The sequence below is a fragment of the Oncorhynchus mykiss genome, chromosome 27 (genome assembly GCF_057628025.1).
Source record: "Oncorhynchus mykiss isolate SJ-2025 chromosome 27, ASM5762802v1, whole genome shotgun sequence".
Lineage (NCBI taxonomy): Eukaryota > Metazoa > Chordata > Actinopteri > Salmoniformes > Salmonidae > Oncorhynchus > Oncorhynchus mykiss.
Genome location: NC_143048.1, coordinates 16095885 through 16120873, shown reverse-complemented (window position 1 = coordinate 16120873; position 24989 = coordinate 16095885). Strand labels below are relative to the sequence as shown.

Below are 24989 nucleotides of genomic sequence, written 5' to 3'. Positions count from 1 at the left end.
GAACCTCTTCCTCTCTCTTGTTTTCTTAGGAGGAGTCACGCCCCACACCCCTGCCCCAGGCCCGTCGTCCTGCGCCCCTAACCGCTTCCACTGTGGCTCGGGAGCCTGTATAGTCAACTCCTGGGTGTGTGACGGCTACGCTGACTGTCCCGATGGCAGTGATGAATTGGGCTGTCCCACAGGTGAACCACCGTCTCCATCTACACCAAAGGGCTTGCCACCTTGGCTACACAGCTCAAGACTAGTTATACAGCTGTATGTAGCTAGGTAGGGCCAGGGTGGTTATTACTGACCATGTGACTTGACTAGAAAACACTTTGGAGCTTTTTGTCTCCTTTCATTCATCTGCAGTGATTGGAAAATACTTGACAGGTGAAAACAATATGGTGGAAATTCGTCATTAGACTAGTAAGACAGAGGGGCGCTGATTGGCTCGCTCGGATGCTTTCTCCGGTGAGAGAGTTTCAGACACGAATTGAAGGAAAGTTGACGGGTGCACAGTGCACTGTTCGGATGCTGGAATTAGTTTGGACGAACGTGAAGGGATTCTTTTGATAATCCGATGAAAATATCTTGTTGAACTGGTTGTGTTCGTGCGACATAAAAATGTAATACATTTTTTGCAGTTAAATTACATGTCTTTACTTTAAAATCTATTTAAAAAAATAGACGTAGGAAGTCCCATGAAAAAAAATAAAAGCGTGCCCCCTTATCAAAAAATTCAGATGCCCGTCCAACTGATTTGTTCTGGCACTGGCCCTGTGGTTATGTTTTGTTTCCTAGGCACAGCCAACGGCACAGCCAACGGCACTGCGACACAGGCCCCGTGGCCCACCCACGCCCCTCCCCTGCCCCCTGGACGCTGCAGTAAGAGCCAGTTCCTCTGCCGGAAGCCCCCCACATGCATCCCTGACTGGCAGCTCTGCGACGGCCACCAGCACTGCCTGGACGGTTCGGACGAAGCCCACTGTCGTAAGTGTTACACACAGTGTGTGGATGACCTATGCTCCTCATGGGGCCTATGTCAGTCAGTCAATACACAGACGTGAGTGGGGACTTTCAAACTGGCCAAAAGGGTGAAACACGTAGCCAACCCAGTAACGGTGGTTATTCATAAAATGCACAAAATGTTGTAAGAAACACAGATCCACAGCAAGACTAAGACACTTGAACGTTGACGTTCCACTCGGCGTGCAAAGGAAACCTTCGAAAAGGAGATGTGGTTCTCACACTTGTTTCTCTTCCCCTTTTCTCTCTTTCCCTTCCTCCCCGTCTTTCCAACCCAACCCCCCCCCCCCCCCCCCCACCCCACCCCCTCACACTCTCTCTCTGATAGCTACACGAGGGCCTCTGACATGTGTTAACGGCACGCACTGCGCTGACGGGGAAGCCTGTCTGCTGGACGGTGAGAAGTGTGACGGCTTCATGGACTGCTCCGACCACAGTGACGAGGACAACTGCACCTGTGAGTCTTCAGTAGCCAGGCTTCTTCCGCACTTAAAGGGAGACTCGGGAATATGACATCATCCTGCTTTACAGACGTCAACAAAAACAGACTTCAAATCTGCCCAAGGAAGACTGCCTCTATTGGCTCTTGAAACAGAGCTAGTATAGTGGCAGTCCTGGCCAATTATAATGTTATTGTTTTTTATTTCTGTAAGCAGGAAGTGGCTCTGCTGTGTATTACGATGTCATATACTTTTAATGAAAATTATGTCACGCCCCCAATTCAATTTACATAAGCGAAGTCTTCACTCATCTTTTCACTTGTATATCTCCTCTCTAACGTTTGTACTGGGGGTGTGTTTCTGACCTGTCTCTCTGTAGCCGACTCTCTGGTCTACAAGATCCAGAACCTGCGGTGGACGGCAGACTTCTCTGGCGCCATCACCCTCACCTGGTCCAGGCCTAAGAACCTGCCCCTGGCTTCCTGCTACTTCCTCATCTACTACAGGTCAGCCAGTCAGTCTGTGTGTTTTGTGTGTGTGTCCAGGGCCAGCTCTAGCCTTTTAGGGGCCCTAAGTAAGATTTGGTTTCCCCCCCCCCCCCACCCCCACCCCCCAACATTGCGGCAAAACATTTTAAGGTCCCCCCCTCTTGACGGCAGAGAAGAATTTAAGTTTTAAAGTTAATTTCCTGCAGTGCCATGGGGCATAGAGAAAATGTTGCAGTTTTAAATCAAGTTTTCTGTAATTGTATTGCAATTCTACTCAGTTTTCCATGAGGCGGAGATGCAGTTTTAAAGCTAATTCCCCGCTATATTACACATTTCACCATGACTTTGACATTAATATGATATCTGCGTCAGAATGACTAACAAAATCAATGGGGGCCCCCTGGAGGTCAGGGCCCTGGGCACGTGCCCTGTCAATATTAGGCCAGGATTACTACAAGTTTGGCCGGTGGCCCCTAAGCGACCGCTTATGTCGCTTATGCACCTATGTGTCTAATTGTGTGACTGTCTGCATGTCTGACTGTGTGTGTGTGTTTATCTGTCTCTGTGTGCTAGGCTGGTGGGCACCCAACAGTGGACCTCTATGGACACACACAGCAACAAGAGCAGCTACACCCTGTCGGTGCTGAAGCCAGACACCACCTACCAGGTGAAGGTTCTGACCCAGTGTCTCAGCAAGCAGCACAAGACCAACGATGTGTTGACCCTGCGAACGCCCGAGGGACGTGAGTACTGTCCTGTGTACACCACACGACTTTCCAAATCCCAACACCACTGAGCCTCTCAAGTCAAACAGCCGTTTGTCCTGTAGTTTCTTGTCTTGCTGACACAGACGGAGGATCACACACTACGAGATTCTTCTCTTGGTCGCGATGATTCTCGGTACCACGCTGTCTCGCGAAAACAATGATGTGGTTAGATTGTTAATGTAGCTAGAACAAGCTGTGGCGCAAAGCAGCCTCAAGTACCATTTTCAGTCAGACATTCGTGCTTGCCACACAGAGTTGAAATACCGACTCGATACATTTTGAATTGAACAACGTTGCTTGTGGCAAGCTCTCATTGGCTATCGCTGATCACCGTTCTTTAAATGGAGGAGGAGGGGAGAGATGAGAGGGGGGTGGGTGTTGGGGAGGGGAGAAAGAGAAGGGAGAGAGCGAGGGAAAGGTAGAGGGAGCAAGACACACCATCGTTTCACTGTGTCTGTTCACAGCAGAGGACTTGTCGAAGGCGTGATTTCACACATTATCCATGTGTTTTAGTGTGGTTGTTTTTCACACCCGAGTTGAATGCACTGCCTGTTAGTTGCACGGCTAACTGACGGGCAAAAGGAGTAACAAAAGGAATGATGTAGATTTAGGATAATTATCCAGTACCCAGATGAAGCCTACCCCTGGACTGAAAGGCATGCTCAATGGAGGATCTCTATCGAGAGGGTCTTGGAAATACCCATTGTCACTTTTATCTCACTTTTGAAGTTTGTGGCCTGCCTGCAATAGTGTTTTAAGCTATGAATTGAATATTATGGTGGATTGACAGTTCGGTAATGTAATGGTTGTTGCAGTGCCCGACCCCCCCAGAAACCTGCAGCTGTCATGTGACAACGGAGAGGACGGCATGGTGGAGGCCTCGTGGAGCGCTCCGGACAAAGCCCACGGACTGATCCGGGAGTACATTGTGAGTTAGCCTGCCCAGACACTGTTGTTTCCTCTGGTAAACTTAATAACCGCCTCTGCATTCTTAGTGTCATGTCCTGAGCAGTAGGGCTGTAAGAAGAGATGGAAACATATGACCATCCAATGGCTTTGAGCGGGTGCTGGATATCAAAGTTAATGTTCATCAGCAAAATATGAAAGAAACCTGTTTTGTTTCTCTCTATGTGTGTGTGTGTGTGTGTGTGTGTGTGTGACAGGTGGAGTACAGTGAAAAAGGTGTGGAGTGGTTCTCTCAGCGAAGCACCAGCAACGGTGTGGAGGTCAAGAACCTACAGCCCAGCACTCTGTACAAGTTTAGAGTAAGAGACCTGTCTTTCAGAGCAGCTTCATAGTGACATTTGACTTCATGACATGAAGGTAACGTGAGCTCTTAGAGTTGTTGAGTTGTGAGCCTGTCTGATGAGTTGTAAACCTGTGTGTTTTCAGGTGGCAGCAGTGACGGGTCGAGGTATGGGGAACTGGACTGAGGTTAAATCCATCATCCCCAAGAAAGGTATGACAGAGTCTCTCATGATCATTGCCTGACAATTTATAATATGGCATGATGATAGTTTGATACATTTGACAAATTCTCTAATCCAGGGTTTCTTAAACTATGGGTCAAGACCAAAAGTGGGCCCTGGGCATGTGAGAGGTGGGTCGCAAGTTATAAGAATTCTTCTAAAATCACACGCTATTTCTTTTTCGTTTGGGTTGTAGAGATTTGGGTCACCGGAGGATGGTAGATTTCTTATTTTGGTCTCGAGCTGCGGCAGGAAGCTTAGTGGTTAGAGCGTTGGGCCAGTAACCGAAAGGTGACAAGCTGCTGACAAGATAAAAATCTGTCGTTCTGACCCTGAGCAAGGCAGTTAACCCACTGTTCCCCTGGCGCTGAAGACGTGGATGTCATTGAAAGCAGCCCCCCCGCACCTCTCTGATTCAGAGGAGTTGGGTTAAATGAGGAAGACACACCTTTCTGAATCAGAGGGGTTGGGTTAAATGAGGAAGACACACCTTTCTGAATCAGAGGGGTTGGGTTAAATGAGGAAGACACACCTTTCTGAATCAGAGGAGTTGGGTTAAATGCGGAAGACACATTTTAATTTGAAAGCATTCAGTTGTACAACTGACTAGGTATCCCCCTTTCCCTTTCCCTAATCCTTCATTGCGCTTCCTCTACTGTTTGCATTGTGGAGATTTACAGTGTTCTATCGCCCTCTGCTGGCCGTCATTATGTAGTTGTCTTATGTATTGGAGCTGATGCTTATTGTGTCTCTCTCTCTCTCAGCTCTACCACCCCCCTCAGTTATCACCGATAGCATCACAGAAGACTCGATGAGCCTATCTTTCAGCTTTAACTCCCAATATGAGGTCAGTTGGTGGCGTGTGTGTGTGTATGTGTGAGTTGGTGCTTATGTGTTCTAACTTGCCCTATAATTCTGCCTTTGTTCCGTGGGTGTGTGCAGGTGAGGCAGTATGTGGTGGTGCTGTCCTGGGTGTTTGATGCTCACGTGAAGGAGAGCAGGAACTACACTGTGCGAGGTAGCATACTGAAAGGTATTGTCTGCCTCTAGTGTTCACACATTTTCGGACAATTAAACAGCAAGTGTTTTTCAAACACATAACTTTGTCATATGCATCACATACACACACTTCTGTGTTTTCAATATCCTAGCCCAACTCTGTCGGTCGGTCTGTCTGTCTCTGTATCTGCCTGTACACTTGCAGCTGCCAACCTGACCACAGGGACCATCTACGAGGTGGCTGTGTGGGCCCAGACCGGTGTAGGAGACAGCCCCACAGCCCTGTCCCGCCAGCAGACCAAAGGCACCCAACCGGAGCCTCCCCTCCTTAAGGCCCGGGCCCTTAACCAGAGCTCTGTGGACTGCAGCTGGACTGTAACCGGATCCCCTGCACAGGTAACACCGGCACAGCATGACAGCTACTGTATTACAGACATGACTCATGTTCATTAGGGCACACAACAGAAAACATCATTCAACTTTTTGGGACCGAAAATTTCAGGTAGTCTATCCTATCCGTTTTCTTCTATTTGGTGCCTAATCGTTTAAGTAGTATCTGTTGTATACTTTCAAATGCTTCAGGCATTTGATTGAGCCTGTCTTGAGTGCCTGATGGGTGGGGTTTGCGCTCTTCCATTGGTTCCAGGCAAGATCAATTAAGCGAGTCCCCACAAGCAAAATATAATAAGGAATTTCATAGATGAGTCATAATTGATGGGATGTATAAAGCGATTGTCCAGATGCTCAAAGCTCTTTCCATTGCTACTGTGAAGCGCGCGGCTGGAGTAGGACAGCTCCCTGTGCAGCTAGTGATGTACTGTGTGGTTGTTGTCTGTCTGTACAGGTGTATGGCATCTTCTTTGCCACCTCCTTCTTGGACCTGTACCGCAGCCCTCACAGTGTGAACACCAGCGATAGCAGCCGGACCGTCACTGTGGACAGTGATGAGCAGTACCTGTTCCTCGTGAGTTCACACCCTGATTCCTCTCTCAGTGCCTCAGATACAGAATCAGAAAACTTTATTGACATCTTACCCAAGATTCCATTTTGGTTTTAAACTGTACTGAACTGTAAAATGATCGACTTCAGAAAATCTGCTCACAGTTAACCCATGTGTGCATTTTTGGTTTCTAAAGAACAATATCTCTGTGTGTGCGTGTGTTCACTTGTGTGTGACAGGTGCGGGCCATCTCTCCCTACCTGGGCCCTCCCTCGGAGTATGCGGTGGTTAAGATGATTCCCAACGAGCGGCTTCCTCCTCGTAACCTGCACAAGGTGCGCGTTGAGAAGACCCAGGCGATGTTGAAGTGGCAGCCTCCCTATGACTCCCCCAGCGCCCCTCTGGTAAGGTCATCCTCACACACCCTCGAGCGTCAGCCCTTCCCGATGCATTTTGTCTGGTTCCTGGGTTAAAGTTTTTTTTAAAAGCGAGTTGAAGCTTAAACTTCAAAACAGACCCAGTGTGGATTGCACTCTCTCCTTTTCCATAGACTTCTTTCAGTGTAAGGAAACTTTGTTTGAAAATTGAGTGAACTATCCCTTAAATAAAGCCTCTAAAAACCTGACTGACCAGGTAATATACAGTACACCTGATATAGTAACATGAACAGTTGTCCCACACAAACCATGAACATGTGTGTCCATGTCTGGATCTCAAATGACACCCTATTCCCTTCTAAGTGCACTACTTTTGACCAGGGCTCTGGTCATTAGGGTGCCATTTTGGATGCCAACACGGCTGTCGTTTATTGTTCTTTTGTTGTGTTATTTTACTGTAAACTGTGTTGAGATTGTTAAATGCACTGTCAATAAAGTTTGATTTGGATGTGTCCGTCCCGTGCAGACGTACGCGGTGCACCTGAAGGACGTGGTGCGTAAGACCGAGAGCAGCTACAAGCTGACCACCCAGAACAACACGGTGGAGTACTGCCTCAAGGGCCTGGAGCCCGGCGGACACTACAGCGTCTCCGTCCGCCTGCGCAACATGAGCAAGGAGGCCAGCTACACGCTCAACACAAGTACGGCCAGGTCCTCTTTATTGCAGTCGACGATCAGTTTTCTTTCCCACAATAACCATCTGTTATATGGTGGCTGGGGACTAGTCAGGGCTTCTTGTATATTAAAGGAGTTAAAGGTAGAGCGCCAACAGATCTGGGGAGACCACATTCAAAACCCAATGGGGATTGTTTTAACATGAACATAATTGTATGAATGTATGATGTCAAAGTTGTTTCCTTCTTCTTTGCGTGGACATAGTGCCCTTGCCTGCTCCAGAGGCTCTGAAGATCCTGACGGAGAAAGACCACGTGTTCCTCTTCTGGAAGAGTTTGGCCGTGAAGGAGAGGAGCTTCAATGAGAGCAGGGTGAGGGACACACACAGCTGTCTCTCCCTGTGATGACAGATCAACCCCACTGTCTTTTAGTTCCTCTGATATTCACCATCAATGTATGTATGTCTGTCTGTCTGTACGTCCGTGCTCGGTGTCTCTCCGCAGGGCTACGAGGTGCACGTGTACGACAGCCTGTCCAACTCCTCCGTGCTCCTGGGAAACACCACGGAGACCTTCTTCCGGATCAGCAGCCTGCTGGCGGGCCACAACTACACCTTCTCTGTCCAGGCCCGCTGCCTGCTCAACGGACAGCTGTGTGGCAAGTCCGCCCTGCTGCTCTACGACCAGCTGGGACAAGGTGAGAGGGGGAGGAAGCACTGGGGAGGATAGGAAGTTACGGGACAGATTTACTAAGATTATGCATAAATCGTAAATGTCGGTTTCAGTAACAATGTGTGGTGACATTCATACAACAGAAGGATATGAGTTATCACTCTCAATATGGTGATAGTTTTCCGGGTGAATCTTACTTCATTAATCAACTTTGTGAGATAAAAGTATATAAAGAATCTCTCATAATGGCTCCCTCATGTACTGTATGCACAATGTCAGTCAGTGAATGTCACTCACCAGGTATACCCCCCCCTCTCCCTGCAGGTCCCAGCGAGGCAGTGCGGAGCTCGGGTCAGTCAGGGGACATGGCGGTAGTGGTGGTGCCGGTGCTGTTCCTGCTGCTGCTGGGGCTGTGTGGGGGCCTGGTGGTCCTGTACCTGAGGCACCGCCGCCTGCAGAACAACTTCACCGCCTTTGCCAACAGCCACTACAACTCCCGCCTGGGCTCGGCCATCTTCTCCTCTGGGGACGAGCTGGGTAAGAGTCTTTGGTTAAGTTCTATATCGAAGTAGCCCCACACGTCCGTAGTTGCGTTGCTCCCTTGTTTTGTGCTCCTGTGCAGGGCGCTTGTTGTTACTGTTGACTGTGACGGTTGTAATGGAGGTTGATGTTATCAGTCTACACTGTGTTGAACTTGAACCACGCTGTCTTTATTTGTTGATCTGACACCCATAGATCATCCCTCTCTATGTCCAACTGATTGGCACAGCTTTTGATCAAACATTTCTAGGGCCTGGAGTTTCTCCTGACCGTGTGACCTGACCATAAAAGCTCTGGGCCCCAGTTAAAGGCTGTGCTACTAGGGACCATATTTTGTCCTTGTCAGGTCCCATCGTCCGGAGAAACTCCTGGCCCCACTCACAAACCACATTTTTGCATGATCCCTTCTGATGCAACTATCATGTCCTTCTTCCCTCCTCCGTTCATCTCTCCTTTCCCCGTCCTCCTTAAAGGTGACGATGACGAAGACGCCCCCATGATCAGCGGCTTCTCAGACGACGTTCCCATGGTGATTGCGTAGTGGGACCACCCCTTCACGTCGTCTTCTTCTTTTCCTCCCTATCACTCTACTACACACTCTGCCCTGCCTGTCCCAACCCGTCACCTACACGCCGGTGCCCACGTGGTATATGACAAAAGGTCAAGAAAGAAGGTGCGCCAACACTTTCGTCAACCATCCCACTCCGAGAAAAAAAGTAATGTTGAATTCAGGATCAAAGGAAGAAAAAGTGAAGCGCAACGAGAGATATTTTTAAAAAGAAAAATACGATGCACTTTTTTTTGGATGCGCAATAACTTATTTTTTTATACATAATATATATATATATATATATATATATCATTCAAAGGACTTTGTTGAGCGGGAACTGATGCTAACTGTGAAGGATTGTGAGTTTGTCAGGCGAGTCGCGTGTTCGAGAAAATCCCCTTTTGAATTACAAACTCACTCCATAAAGAACTGTTCATTGCTTGAAGCCAAAATAAGCACCTGGCAAAAAACATCCAATGCAGAATAAACACACGTAAAGAAAGAAAATATACACCTAATACTGTATAAGACAAAAAAATATATATATATGTTTTACAAAGAAATCCTTCATAAAAAGAGTTAGGAACTCAAGCTCTCCATACAGCATGAATTAACTTATTCTTCATGGTATTTATTCATGGTACGTTGTTCAGTGTCCGTACTGAAATCGATCTGAATATGTTGCTCTCTGTTGGAATGAGATCACTTGAATCTGTTGATATTTGGTTTGAAACTGTCCATTAGCCTAAACACAACAATTGGCACAACGAGTAGCCATCCAACGAGTAGTGATTAGATGCAATCGATGGCACCATGCTGTGTCTTATAGATCCATGTTCCTCCTATCACCAGCACAGGAGTGGCTGTAGTCAACTCAGCAGTGACAATAGAACCGAAAAGTTATTCCCGTTTACCATGCTATTAACTCCAAAACGTCAGCTCGATCATTCTGTTGTTTCTCTACTTGCAATGCTGCATCGATAATGCTGTAGGTGGATCTATAGGAATATAGTTTGATTTGAATTGGTTTTATCAGGACCACCACGTTGTAAATATTATTGTTATTAAAATATTATTACGCCCAATTAGCTGCCATTAGTTTGTGTTTGGAACGTTTGTCTCTGATGTTCTCAGGGAACTGGGTCTTTGTCTGGTCTGACACTGGCGTGGTACCATCATCTGAGTCTTTCTCCAACACTCGGGAACCCTCACTGAGGTACTATAGTAACCCTAGGGGCAATGATGAGCATGATGTTGTAATGATGTCATTTTATGGTTGTAAACTGGTTTTCTGGTTGAGAAGAAGTTACAAAACCAGATTTATCTCTGTTACAACAAGAAAACAATGTATTTTTCATGAGGAGAGCAAGATGTCATGGGAAAGACGTCACATTTTGGTTGTTGTGGTTGCTGTAATTCTTTAACAAAAAATGTATACTTCTAATCTACAACCTGGTGATAATGTCATTTAAAGACATTATAATGATGTAATGGAAACTACTTTTGCTTGCTGGGATAGCAGTATGATGTTTAGGTCACAGTGAGGGGGACTGTGTCCAGCTCTGTCTCACTGTGTAGCCAAATGCTTCACGTCAATAGGATGTGACAAGCTTAAGAATATGTTATTTTATTTTTCCCTTTCCCATCCTATTGTGTAGTCATGAAACATGTGTTTTCGTCTCTGCTAAAGAGCCATTTCAAGTTGATGTAAGGTATGATGCTTGTATTCATTGACCTGTTTTTTGGTTTATTTGTACATTTGTTCATGAATGTATTTTATATCTGTGATTTTATGGCTTTGAGGCGATGTGGAAACCGGTCACGTTACTAGTCCCTCCCCCCCTTATACCTCCCACCCCTCGTGTGAAATGGATACATTCACAGTCCTCTCACTTTGTAAAGCCAAAAACTGTGGTTTACCCCTATACTCTTGGAAGAAAGACCGGAAAATGGGTTTTTGATAGTGTCTGACTGTAGACTGGTTCAGGGCAGACATCGTGCCCCCAGGCACCAGGACCACGTTCCCACCTCCATTCCCCTGGCCCACTGTGGGGGTGATGTCACAGCAGCCCCCCATCCCACTCTTCCTTCCCGGTCACTGTAAGGCTGCTTTCACTCCATTGTTTTGACGTTCTTCTCCGTAAGGTACTTGTGATTCTATCTCCCCCTTTTCTGCTTTCCAGGCCTTAAATAGTGTTGATACTGTTTCTTTTCGGTGGACTTCGATTTGCCACATATGCCTTATTAGAAAACACGTTGAGTTTGTATGTATGTACTGTATTTATGACGACACAAGTGCACACACACACTCACAATACCCTTACACAATGCTAAAGAGAATGATCTGTGCTGAAGAGAGCGCAGTAGAAGTTGTTTGTTGTTTTTCTATACAGGTCACTACTCCTGTCTGCATTGGCTGTTTAAACAAGGCACATATCTAAAGCCACCTGATGGATTTTATCTCATGTAGTCCCAACTTTTGACAATTGTGCAAAATATAATTCTTGATTATTGTGTGACCGTTTCAACCCCTACCCCCTCCCAATGTAGACTTTTTTGTTTGTTTTCTTCTGTAAAATAGTATGCTTAAAGTTTTTGCACAGAATATAATGTTGGACACCGCCATATTTGAAAATGTTGATCTTGCTTATGGGGGTCTCAAGGACGTGAGATGTTTGAGGTACAGTGTGAAGTGTTTTTAAAACCACTTCTACTGAAATAAACTCACTGGAAATGGCAAAGCCTCATTTTTCTCTTCTTTCACAGAGAGGATGGATAGACAAAAGCAACAACACTGAAGATCTCTGCTTTCTAAAATGTTTATTGAATTATTTGTAGTTTACTTTGCTGTCTTTAGTCAATGTCCTTCCAACTTACAAATGTTTTTGATAGAAATAAACAAATCTCCCATCGATCACACACAGTGGCACAGAGTCTCCTCAAAGGCCCTTAACAAAGTGAAGGCAAACTCATGGCCTTGGTTAACCACATAATGCTATGAGTAAGTCCTACAGTATTTGGCAGCGCGAGACAGGAAGGAGTGCATGTAAACAGTGAGGTGAAGGGTGTGTCTGTAGAGGCTTTAGAGTACGGATGTCCTGGAGATGAACTGGGATCAGTCTTTAATCAGGCCACTCTCACTGTGGTTTTTGACTCGCGTCTCCTCTTTGCACCCAAAACATTCTGGGGCCGGCCAAAATCTCCTGGCCTTTTCATCCTCCCTCCTTCCTCCAGTCATGCAGAACGACCACAGCTCCACTGACGCTCATAGGGTTTTATGACTGTTGAGTGAAGGGCATTGTCCACACTCTTAGGGGAACTTCTGGGAAAGAGACAGAGGGGGAGAAACAATCAGTGAGGTCATTGCAACTTTTATGCAGGCTGCAGAATTCCCCAGACAGCTCTATGATTAAGTAGAGGCAGGTGTGCTTCTCAGAAGAGTAGCCTGTCAAGCTGGACGTTTTGAAGGTACTAAGTACAGTAATCAATGGAATAGACGTCCATGAAATATAAAACAACAACACGATAAGCAGAGCGAAAGAGAGTAATGTCTTTGTGTTTTTAATCCAAGTTTAAGTGCCACCTTAATCAAGTGTACAGATTGATTTAGGGGGGGAAAGTAATTGTATATTTAAATAGTGCTGTTCATGATTTTACTAAGTTTATTTTAACAAGGTCATTAGCAAGAGGCTCTTTACACTTCTATATGTCATGCTTTCAGTATATCAACAGCAGGTCAAACTTTAGAAATATTTTAAGACTTAAAGACACTGGAAGTTGAATTCCTCTCTGATTACGAGGGGTTGGGTTAAATGCAGGAGACACATTTCGGTTGAATGCATTCAGTTGTGCAACTGACTAGGTATTCCTTTTCCCTAATTGTTTGTTAAATGTTGACTTGACTGTTGGCTGTATGGTTCATATACAGCACATTATCACATACATAATATTTATATCATAAGAAGGTGTGCTCCTTTCTGTCCAATGAGGTATTTCTAGAAAAATGATTTTGTCCACTTAGGCGACCCCTTTTGGCTCAAGAGCGCCCCCAGAGGCAAAAGTTCTGGCCTCATCTTTAATCTCTTTCATTCCTTTGCACCAGATCTTTTTTGTGTGTTTCACCTGAAAAGAACCCTCTGACCTTGCCAAAATAAATGCCCCAAAACAGTTAATAATCTTGGGACTTCAAACAACACTGATATATAGTACAGGGCATTAAATCCTGACAGGGACATTATCATATATTGCCCAAAGAGTAACCAACAGGCCTGTCTCCCTCAACAAAAATACCCTGTCGGGAAGCGCTGTTAGAAGTGTTTGCTCTGTCTCCTGTCTCTTATTTCTCTGACTAAACTCGTCTGGTTGTGTTTATTTTCAGATCTGACTCGTCCTGGTCAACCACAGACAGCGGACCCAGACATGCTGTGCTTGGATGAATCCAAGTATATTTGTTGCGTAGGCTACAGATGCTTTTAAAAGCTCTTTTAAAACAGCGCCCAGTGACGATGCACTGTAAGACTGCTCTCTTTCTTTCTCTCGCGCTCTTTCACTCGCTCTGCTCTAAAAAGAAAGTCTGCTCCTCTCATAAGTAGCTAAGACGTTCTAAAGTGAGCTGCCATACACCTCTCCATTCTCATCTGTCCGTCAAATTCTGAGGGCAGCTCAGACAGAGCAGTGACACCACGGAGTGTCATGTTTTCTGCAGTCAGAAAGGCTCCCTCTGCGGCTCACTTAACTGTTCACAGTAACTGTGCCACCATGCCAGTGCCCTTGGCTTTTTTGTTTGCCTTTTTAGAGTATAGGGCACCATTTGGAATCCAGACAAGCTCTTCTTCCTTTGTCATGCTCAAGGCTACCACTAGAGGTCTCGCGTGTTTTGGTTTCTGTGCTGTCAGAGAAAGACCTGCTTGTTGAAGAAGTTAATTCCTCCCTCTTTCTCTGACTTAATGTTATTTTCTAGTGAATAAGTAATTAATCTCTTTCCAAATTACTATCACTGTGTATTTGAATACCGGATGTCAATGCACTGAGATGAAACTACGTTCAAGATTTGTGACCATCAGTTATAGATTGGAATATTCCACATCATGGTATCACTATCGACCTTTGCAGCCAACAATAATCACTAAACAGGGCTTAAATAAATGATCCCAAACGTAAGCTGCCAGGCCCTGACCCTCTTCAACTGGTGAAATGTCATGTCAGTCACAGATTTGTCTCCCTCCCCTCCCCCCTATGGAGTGGACAAGGGCCAGTTGTTCTGTTGGTGACATGTCAGTGCATCGGAGGGAGCAGCGTTGAGGTTGTGGCCTCATATCAGCCCCAGCAGAGGCAACAGGGGGCTCCAGTGTCTACTGCAGCCAGGAAACGGCCCGGGACCTGGGAGGATGATGAGCAGATGCTGGGGGGGTTGGGAGGGTGAGCGGGGAAGTCTGGATAAACAGCCCGCACTGTCATGGCCAGGCAGCGTTCACCGTACACAGCACAGACTGGACAGTGCAGAACACACACACACATCCCAACATTGTTTTAAACCAATACGTTACCTAGTTCACAGATGTGCCTGTCACAGTTCCGGATGAAAATCTTCAGATTAACAATAGTCAGCCCCATATATACATTATACATTACATTATCCTGGCACCATGGTTCTGAGACTCCCACATTGCTTCTGGTAAGTACTCAAACAACCCTGTTACAAAGTCCTGTAGCCTACAGTACCCCTCTATCGGGCCTCAGGTTGCTAAGGATTCCCACTGGCCAGAGATTTGGGAGGAGGAAACTTGAACAAGTGTTCATTCCTTAGCCTGGAATCTCCTCCACCAGAGGGCATGCTTGATATAACACCATCTGTGTTGCCTCCTCAACAAGCCATTTATTACTGCCACATTACAGTGTTCCAAGACCCAATCAAACTGATAAACATCATTAGTCAACTCCCTTGTCGAATCCTCTTGTATAGAGAGGTGAATGACTGCAAAAGCAAAGAGAAAAGTGTCGTGTCCTGTATGCTGGGAAAGAAAGACTTCAGATATGTGTGGTCCCATAGAGCAGCATAGATAGTATAGTCGAGAAAGAAGGGAGATTTCTTGTTTAGTCACAATTATGTTTTTTATTGTATGATACAGGCTATATTACCCTTTTAATTAATAGAACTTCAAGTTACCAACATGTTTCACTGTATTAGAATTATACATAATGTTCAAAGTAGTGTGGATATATTTGATACATTTGAAACATAACACACAACTGTGAGACAGTACTATTCATGGCATAATTGCACACAAAATGACCAAGTTAAAAGTAACAATCCGCAGTCTTTATTTTAAGATGACAACATCATACACATATCAATACAATTTCTGACCAATATAATAAAACAATACAACACTGCAGTTATTGAATTTAAAACTACAAATCTAGGCTACCAAGAACACATCGGAGTTAAATTCAGAAGATGGAAACATGACATCAGAGTTACTGCTTCCATTTTATCCGTTTGACTGTTAGCTTTGCTGTGAAAGCTCAGTCGACAAAAAATGAGGGAAACATCAAGAGAATGGAGGAAGCTATGCTAAGCGCGTTATGATAGCATTACGCCGACAGAATCCAATTGGCGGGAAGAGTGAGCCTCTCGTGTATGTCCATGATAACATGTTTACACGCTGCGTGGCTATACGTCCCCATGAACACACACACACTGAGTCATCATCTATATGACACCGCAATATATATGACACCGTGCCCTTCCTTCATGAAGGAAAGAATGGCACTCCTTGAGAGTTCCTCCCCTACCATTATGAGACCTTTAGACACTTCACACAGTGGGCTCTATCGTGGCCAATCCAATCAGAGGACCATGGAGGCTCCTGAGTACAACTCAGTTGGAGGTCTGAGATGGGCAGTGAACAGTGTATGTGTCGGTGTGTGGTCTCTACAGCCACTTGACCAGAGGAAGAGAGTCCACCTTACTCACTTCCCAGGGGTCAAGAGGTCCCTGACCCACTGATTGTTTGGGAGCTAAAAGGTCAATAGGCTGGTCACTGGTGGCTGCTCAAGGTCAAAGACAGGCTTTTGATAGAGAAGGCAGGCGTTGTGGACAGCAAGCCACGGCCATTATGATCTATTGTGAGCCAATTTGGTAGGGGGAACTCATAGGCACTTTTCCTCTGAGAAACATTTAGATGTCCAGGTTGAAAGAGAGTTATCCTTGTGGATATGCCAAGATAATGCCATTTTAACTTGCATCAAAGAGTGCCTTGGTATTGTTTTTAGTATATACACTTCTGTTTCAGTAGCTACTGCAGGTTTCCATCCATTTGTTGAAACATTTTCAAGTGAAGATTCTAATATTCACATAAAAAGAGATGTACATTTTACAGGCAGCGGTGTGTTTCCATGTAATTGGCTTGTTGCGAATAAAAAGCTGTGCATGATTACGAAGTGCACATAAAAAGCACTTTGTCATAGGACCACACAACATAGCATCATGTGACTACAAAATTACTGCGACATGATGGCTAATCTATCAACAATTGCGCAAAAACAAATTAGCTGCCTTTGTCACATGATCTATTTCACAGACATAAAAAGGATCCCCCCTTTCAAACTTTTGTTTTTGTCAACATTTACAAGTGCTTACTGACAATTGCTGTTTCCATCAGGCCTGAGTTTTTTATCCAACAGGTAGCCTACATTTACTGGCATAAAAAGAGTTGGATGAAGTAAGAAGGTGACATTTCTCTGACGGTGAATGATGCTCAACTTGTTTTAAGTTCTTGGCTAAGAGATCGATTCATGTCTGAGTATCTGTGTACCCTACCAAGTGGGCAACATTTGGCACAGAACATCATAATGATGTTGCTTTGTAAGTCGCTCTCGATACGAGTGTCTGCTAAATGACTACAATTGGAAGATGTGATTTCTGGTTGTAACTTGTTTTCAATAGATGCCTCACCAGATAAGATGTGTAAAAAAACATCCGCCTTGTGTCATTGCAACCAGTTCTGCCCACTGGGTAAAGTGTTGGGATGGACATTAACATTAGTATTCAAAGCAGATGACTGCTGGGACTGTCCTGTGTGTGTGTGTGTGTGTGTGTGTGTGTGTGTGTGGGATGCTGAAAGCCAAGTTCAAGCTTTCTCTGCTTTGGGAGACGAGTAGATTGACCTCGTCAGAGAAACACATGGGGCTGTGCTGCTGGTGGTTCAGGTAGAATATTCTGGGTATTGGTCCATTCCAACTTTCATGCCCTTGAGGTGTATTTTAGTGTGTGCCTGTTTCTCCCCCTTATGACGTTTTGGAAATTTTAAACATAACCCCCCCCCCACTCTAGACACTTACCAGATGTTTGACTGTAACCTTTGTATGTTCGTTTTTCACCTTCCTTTATGGCCAGGGTTTCATTCAAAGATTAGTTGGCTCTTATTGTCATGTAATACTGATTTATATTATGCCAACTCTTGGGAGTTAACCACTCCTTAGTGTGGAACATGTGTGATACCTATGGTTTTCAGGGAATACAAATGAGGCAAATAGCACACTTGCATTCTCAACATTTCTAATAACTCCCATTTACTACCATCACACACACACACACACACACACACACACACACACACTTGACCTTTCCAATAAATATACCTTTCAATGCACTTCAGCCCGGAACTCGGCTACCATATTATTTGTGTCTGGATGGCTAGCACTGTCCTGGTGCTGTGTGGGGTTTAATTGGAGGATCATGTAGGTCTTTCTAGCCAATCGGAGAGATTGGTGCTGTTCCTCTCCTAGCAACAAGACTCCCTAGCTGTGCTGTGCTGCTAGCTAACTGACACCTAGATTAACTCGTTGTTTTCCTTTATTTTTTCCTTCCGGTCCGTCTATCTTTCATTCTTGTTATCCTTGTCAGTTATCATTCATCAAACATACTGTAGCCATCCACGAAATGTCAATAAGCTGCGTCTGTCCACAATATAAGTAACAGTAGACCTGAGGACACAGGTCATGACTTGGTGTGTGTCATAATAATTTACTAGTCTTTTCTTTGACTTGAGTGAAACTAAAATCTCAGGTAAAATTAATCTTTGTCATCATTTTCTGTCATTTCTTTAAAAGCATTTATCATTGATACAAAGGGGATGACGTGAATGAGAATAGAGAAATGAAGTCATCTTCCAAGTGAAAAAGAGATGGGTAGATGAAACAGTAGCCTGCGGTGCAGTTCATATTGTGAGATAAAACAATATCATGAGACAGAGAATCTTATTTATATCGCTGCAAAAATGACAGATGTATTTATTTTTGTCCATTTCTGTCAGATTCTTCCTCCAACTCCCAAATAGCACCCTATACCCTATATGCCTATAATGCATGTCTTTTGACCAGAGCCCTATGGGTCCTGGTCTAAATCAGTGCACTTTATAGGGCATAGGGTACCATTTGAGACTCATTCGAGGTGTGCTACTATGCCGGATGGCGGCCACTATCATATTCTCTCCATGGCGACTGCTGACCCCTTTCAGTGCATACTTCCTAATAATAGCGGGCCTGGTCAGGTTGCTAAGTTAAGCAAGGTGTCAATGAGTCTCCATCAGGACTGGGGCTAGCTGCCTGTCTCCTCACAGAGTGGACAAGGTTGAGATGGCTTACCACCTCCTAGCCCTTCTGCTGTTTCAGCATCAAGCTCTGGGATCAACCCTCAGCTCAACATACACACACACACGCATGAGTGACACAAGCCTACCAGACGAGCTAAATTACTTCTATGCTCGCTTCGAGGCAAGTAACACTGAAACATGCATGAGAGCATCAGCTGTTCCGGACGACTGTGTGATCACGCTCTCAGCAGCCGTTGTGAGTAAGACCTTTAAACAGGTCAACATTCACAAGGCCGCAGGGCCAGACGGATTCCAGGACGTATACTCAGAGCATGCGCTGACCAACTGGCAAGTGTCTTCACTAACAATTTCAATCACTCCCTGTCTGAGTCTGTAATATCAACATGTTTCAAGCAGACCACCATAGTCCCTGTGCCCAAGAACACTAAGGTAACCTGCCTAAATGACCACCAACCCATAGCACTCACGTATGTAGCCATGAAATGCTTTGAAAGGCTGGTCATGGCTCACAACACCATTATCCCAGAAACCTTAGACCCCACTCCAATTTACATACTGCACCAACAGATCCAAACTGGAACTGGATCCTGTAGTGGAGCAGATTGAGAGCTTCAAGTTCCTTGGTGTCCACATAACCAACAAACTAACATGGTCCAAGCACACCAAGACAGTCGTGAACAGGGCACGACAAAACCTAGTCCCTCTCAGGAGACTGAAAATATTTGGCTTGGGTCCTCAGATCATCAAAAGGTTCTACAGCTGCACCATCGAGGGCATCCTGACGGTTTGCATCACTGCCTGGTATGGCAACTGCTCAGCATCTGACCGTAAGGTGCTACAGAGGGTAGTGCGGACGGCACAGTACATCACTGGGGCCAAGCTTCCTGCCATCCAGGACCTCTATACCAGGCGGTGTCATAGGAAGGCCCTAAAAATGGTCAAAGACTCCAGCCACCCAAGTCATAGACTGTTCTCCCTGCTACCGCACGGCAAGCAGTACCGGAGCTCCAAGTCTAGGTCCAAAAGGCTTCTAAACAGCTTCTACCCACAAGCCATAAGACTCCTGAAAATCTGGTCAAATGGCTACCAAGACCATTTGTATGCCCCCCCCCCCCCCCCCCCTCTACGCTGCTGCTATGTATAGGCACTTTAATAACTCTACCTACATGTACATATTACCTCAATTACCTCGACACCGGTGCCCCACACACACACATGCAGACATGTTTTCAATGTTACATATGTGCTTCACATATCTGTGTGGTACAAAAGACAAACCATCTATCTATATAAACAACCCAAATCCTGAGCACTGTTAATAATACCAGCGTGCTTGGCAACTTAATGAAACAACCGTGAAGCGTGAGAAAGACAAACTTGACTTTTAAACCCCCTGGCTCAAACATGACCTCTTCCTCCCACTTCCACACTATTGGCCACTTACCCTGCCCTGGCCATGATTTAAGACATTAATACAGATTTGTTATTATTTGTAAATATTAGTAGATGGCTGTTGGCACTCTACTGAATCATTTTCACCTCTTTAACACTGCGTCTAAGTACATACTTGTTCGCCAAATACCACAGACTCCCTTATGTAAGGTGGCCTACTAAGCACAAACCATATATGCATGTACATGTATGTATATACATTGTTTCACACATATTGTAGATGTAAATGTCTCTTCTGCAATGTCATTAGTGCCTTTTTCGCATAGCCTAAAATGTGAGGCTTCTGAGTTATTCTTTTTATTCTCCAATGTTACGGACATCTCCCCAGCATTGGACAAGGCTAGAGGTGTTCTGTAGCTACCGAGACTCCATGTGGCTTAAACCAATACAATCTCTTCCATGTGGCGAGAGGGTTATAGTAAGCCCCATTGGCATCTCTGAGGAGGGTATGAGTTTGAAATTGAGATGTTAACAGCACAGGCACAACCTACTGAGTCGATGTTTTGCTTGCATGAGCGTTTAATGTTCTTTTCCTGTGAACTCGTGTTTCTTTAGTCATTGCGAGGGTTCTCTGGTCTTCAAGAGTGACTGTCTGTCTGTTCGTCCATTTGTCAACACGCGACATTGGCGACACCTGGAACGGGGTGACTATGGACAGGCACAGTGTAGATCTTGTCATTTCCTCCTGTGATTGAATCGCTCCTCCCCCCAACCCCCCAGCACACGGTACCCTGGCAACATAAAAGCCACGTTTGTTGTTTGAACCGTGTGGCACCACTGATCACCTATTGTTTCTGGCTCATTAATATCCCTTGCAAATCTGCTTATTCTCCAGATTCCATCAATACGGCTCGGACAAAGGGATGGTTATTGCAGGGCCCGTCTAAGAACAAAAAACAAACAGCGGTTGCAAACGTGCTTCTTGATTCTCAGGAGCCCCAACAATGGGATTCTTTGTGGGACAGTAGGGGGATTGATGGGTATCGTGTTTTGCAGTGTGGGATGGCTGCAGTGAGTCCACGTCTCTCTCTCCCTTGCTCTCTGGGTTGAACACAGCAGAGTAGCTGCCATTCAAGCCCTTTTTTAGTCCGTCTCACACACAATACCTAAAGCTAATACTACCATGTTGGGTAAGGCTCTCTCCATCTAGGCTGCAAAGATGGGAAGTTGGGACTGACAAGATAGCAGAGAGGCTCTAAAATGGCCAAAGATGAAAGACGGCTTGAGTGTGAACCAAAAATACTTGGATAATTTTATTGTGTCATGTCATTTCCCCCCTCATTATAGAATGTGTCCAAAATGGCCTAATATAGTGCACTACTTTTGACCAGCACACTCATTTCCGACACTCTGCCCCTAGATTTTGCCCGCCCGAAGTAGAGTATATTATGATAAATTGCAGGCCACACTACTTGCCTAGAGAGTTTTCAGCTATACTTTTCGTGGCTGTTTATTTACCACCACAGACAGATGCTTGCACTAAGACCACACTCAGTCAGCTGTATAAGGAAATAAGCAAACAGGAAACCACTCACCCAGAGGCGGCGCTCCTAGTGGCCGGAGACCTTAATGCAGGGAAACTTACATTTCTAACAAATTTCCATCAACATGTTAAATGTGCATCCAGAGGGAAAACAATTCTAGATCACCTATACTCCACACACAGAGACACGTACAAAGCACTCCCTCGCCCTCCATTTGGTAAATCCGACCACAACTCTATCCTCCTGATTCCTGCTTACAAGCAAAAACTAAAGCAGGAAGCACCAGTGACTCGTTCTATAAAAAAGTGGTTTGATGAAGCAGATGCTAAACTACAGGACTGTTTTGACTGGAACATGTTCCGGGATTCTTCTGATGGCATTGAGGAGTACACCATATCAGTCAATGGTTTTATCAATAAGTGCACAGAGGACGTTTTCCCCACAGTGACTGTACGTACATACCCCAACCAGAAGCCATGAATTACAGGCAACATTCTCCCTGAGCTAAAGGGTAGAGCTGCCACTTTCAAGGTGTAAGACTCTAACCCGGTAGCTTACAAGATATCCTGCTATGCTCTGCGACAAACCATCAAACAGGCAAAGCGTCAATACAGGACTAAGATTGAATCATACTACACCGGCTCCAACGCTCGTCTTATGTGGCAGGGCTTGGAAACTATTACAGACTACAAAGGGAAGCACAGCCGCGAGCTGCCCAGTGACACGAGCCTACCAGGCTAAATCACTTCTATGCTCGCTTCGAGGCAAGTAACACTGAGGCATGCATGAGAGCATCAGCTGTTCTAAATGACTGTGTGATCACGCTCTCCATAGCCAAAGTGAGTAAGAGACGGATTACCAGGATGTGTGCTTTGAAAGGTTGGTAATGGCTCACATCAACACCATTATCCCAGAAACCCTAAACCCACTCCAATTTGCATACCGCCCAAACAGAGCCAAAGATGATGCAACCTCTATTGCACTCCACACTGCCCTTTCCCACCTGAACAAAAGGAACACTTATGTGACAATGCTATTCATTGACTACAGCTCAGCGTTCAACACCATAGTACCCTCAAAGCTCATCACTAAGCTAAGGATCCTGGGACTAAACACCTCCCTCTGCAACTGGATCCTGGACTTCCTGACGGGCCGCCCCCCAGGTGGTAATGGTAGGTAACAACACATCTGCCACGCTGACTGATCCTCAACACGGGGGCCCCTCAGGGGTGCGTGCTCAGTCCCCTCCTGTACTCCCTGTTCACTCATGACTGCACAGCCAGGCACGACTCCAACACTATCATTAAGTTTGCTGATGACACAACAGTGGTAGGCCTGATCACCAACAACGATGACACAGCCTATAGGGAGGTGGTCAGAGACCTGATCGTGTGGTGCAAGGAAAACAACCTCTCCCTTAAAGTGATCAAAACAAAGGAGATGATTGTGGACTACAGGAAAAAGAGGACAGACCATGCCCCCATTCTCATTGACGGGGCTGTAGTGGAGCAGGTTGAGAGCTTCAAGTTCCTTGGTGTCCACATCAACAACAAACTAGAATGGCCCAAACACACCAAGACAGTCGTGAAGAGGGCACGACAAAGCCTATTCCCCCTTAGGAAACTAAAAGGATTTGGCATGGGTCCTGAGGTCCTCAAAAGGTTCTACAACTGCAACATCGACACCCTCCTGACTGGTTGCATCACTGCCTGGTATGGCAATTGCTCGACCTCTGACCGCAAGGCACTACACAGGGTAGTGCGTACGGCCCAGTACATCACTGCGGCTATGCTGCCTGCCATCCAGGACCTCTACACAAGGCGGTGTCAGAGGAAGGCCCTAAAAATTGTCAAAGACCCCAGCCACCCCAGTCATAGACTGTTCTCTCTACTACCGTATGGCAAGCGGTACCGAAGTGCCAAGTCTAGGACAAAAAGGCTTCTCAACAGTTTTTACCCCCAAGCCATAGCAGTCCTGAACAGGTAATCAAATGGCTACCCGGACTATTTGCATTGTGTGCCCCCCCCAACCCCTCTTTTACGCTGCTGCTACTCTCTGTTTATCATATATGCATAGTCACTTTAACTATACATTCATGTACATACTACCTCAATTGGGCCGACCAACCAGTGCTCCCGCACATTGACTAACCGGGCTATCTGCATTGTGTCCAACCCACCACCCGCCAACCCCTCTTTTACTCTACTGCTTCTCTCTGTTCATTATATGTGCATAGTCACTTTAACCATATCTCCATGTACATACTACCTCAATCAGCCAAACTAACCGGTGTCTGTATGTAGCCTCGCTACTTTTATAGCCTCGCTACTGTATATAGCCTGTCTTTTTACTGTTGTTTTATTTCTTTACCTACCTATTGTTCAGCTAATACCTTTTTTGCACTATTGGTTAGAGCCTGTAAGTAAGCATTTCACTGTAAGGTCTACTACACCTGTTGTATTCAGCTCATGTGACAAATAAACTTTGATTTGATTTGATCTGCCCCTCACTGCCAACTTCCGAAGTGAATGAAAACACAACATTCGCTCTCTCTCAGCCCCCCTCTCTCTGCCCCCCCTTGCTCTCTCTCCAGCCCTCCGTTACCATTCACTCACGGAGGCCATTACCAAACAGTGTCTGGGGACATGGTTGGGGTGACGGGCATCCTGGGAGAAAAAGGCTCTCTGGTCTGGACATGGTGTCACATTAATCCGTGCCAGCTTCCTTCACATGTCATGACTGGAGGGAAGGAGCCAAACTGGGGCCCCCAGTCCCATGCATAACCATATAGATGGAAACTGTCTGTTGGTGATTGCAGTGACATTTGAATGGATATTCTGTGGCTGCCTGTTGAGCAGAGAGAACCTCCCACATTGGCATGGCATTGGCTGGAAGTATGTGCATTCAGATGGCCACTTGACAGGGAAGAGAGACACAGTGCAACATTTTACAAAAGATCAATTGAAGACCATTGAAAGACCATAACATCTTAACACAGAGAAACCCACATTCATATTAGGACATATTTTCATATATCTCTTTATGAATACTGAATTATGTCTTATTAATGTCTTAATGTAAATGTGATTGTTTGTAATGTCTTTTTAGTTCTGTGTTGGACCCCAGGAAGATTAGCTGACAGTATGGCGTCAGCTATTGGGGATCCTAATGAAAATGCAAATTGTAGAGTTTCAAGTAAAGACATTCAGGACTGAAAGATTCTCTGTTTGAATGGAATCCCTTCCATCATGTTATGTGTATAAAAAAAGAATATCACGTTATAGACTACTGCAACTGAATGAGACATGTGGCTAGTAGCAGTAGTATACGAGAAGAAATGTCAACTTTCATGTCAATTTTCTGCTCAACTTAATTTGTTTGAGAATTTAAATCAATCCAATCATATGCAGTGAGTAGAACCTGAACTGTATAGGCCTGACCAATGCTGACATCAACACATTATTAATAGCCAACCCAAAGAGGAATGACAGTCAGACACTTCTTTACATTCT

The 24989-nt window shown here is 45.4% G+C and overlaps 1 protein-coding gene and 1 long non-coding RNA gene across 5 annotated transcripts in view; one reads left to right on the top strand and one right to left on the bottom strand.

The window, feature by feature from the left end:
* Positions 1 to 11665, top strand: part of LOC110507083 (sortilin-related receptor) — a 67005-nt gene extending 55340 nt beyond the window's left edge. Inside the window, exons 31-49 of one of the 2 annotated variants that reach the window (XR_016492667.1) lie at positions 30 to 182; positions 784 to 972; positions 1337 to 1465; positions 1828 to 1954; positions 2510 to 2679; positions 3519 to 3631; positions 3867 to 3968; positions 4096 to 4162; positions 4252 to 4303; positions 4937 to 5019; positions 5115 to 5205; positions 5377 to 5567; positions 6016 to 6135; positions 6351 to 6515; positions 7015 to 7189; positions 7428 to 7534; positions 7667 to 7859; positions 8159 to 8371; positions 8848 to 9159. Coding sequence is in view for 1 of the 2 variants with exons in the window: in XM_036965740.2 (XP_036821635.2) it covers positions 30 to 182; positions 784 to 972; positions 1337 to 1465; positions 1828 to 1954; positions 2510 to 2679; positions 3519 to 3631; positions 3867 to 3968; positions 4096 to 4162; positions 4937 to 5019; positions 5115 to 5205; positions 5377 to 5567; positions 6016 to 6135; positions 6351 to 6515; positions 7015 to 7189; positions 7428 to 7534; positions 7667 to 7859; positions 8159 to 8371; positions 8848 to 8915 (2456 nt within the window). In the remaining variant the exon portion in view is untranslated. Of the gene's footprint in view, positions 1 to 29; positions 183 to 783; positions 973 to 1336; positions 1466 to 1827; positions 1955 to 2509; positions 2680 to 3518; positions 3632 to 3866; positions 3969 to 4095; positions 4163 to 4251; positions 4304 to 4936; positions 5020 to 5114; positions 5206 to 5376; positions 5568 to 6015; positions 6136 to 6350; positions 6516 to 7014; positions 7190 to 7427; positions 7535 to 7666; positions 7860 to 8158; positions 8372 to 8847 lie in introns of both variants that reach the window. The other variant, XM_036965740.2, reaches the window with a different exon arrangement.
* Positions 11666 to 11728: 63 nt separating this feature from the next.
* The window catches only part of LOC149971244 (uncharacterized), a 149391-nt gene continuing 136130 nt past the window's right edge, over positions 11729 to 24989 (bottom strand). For all 3 annotated transcript variants that reach the window (XR_016492675.1, XR_016492672.1, XR_016492677.1), the window contains one exon: positions 11729 to 12246. This is a non-coding gene — a long non-coding RNA (uncharacterized LOC149971244). The remainder of the gene's footprint in view (positions 12247 to 24989) is intronic.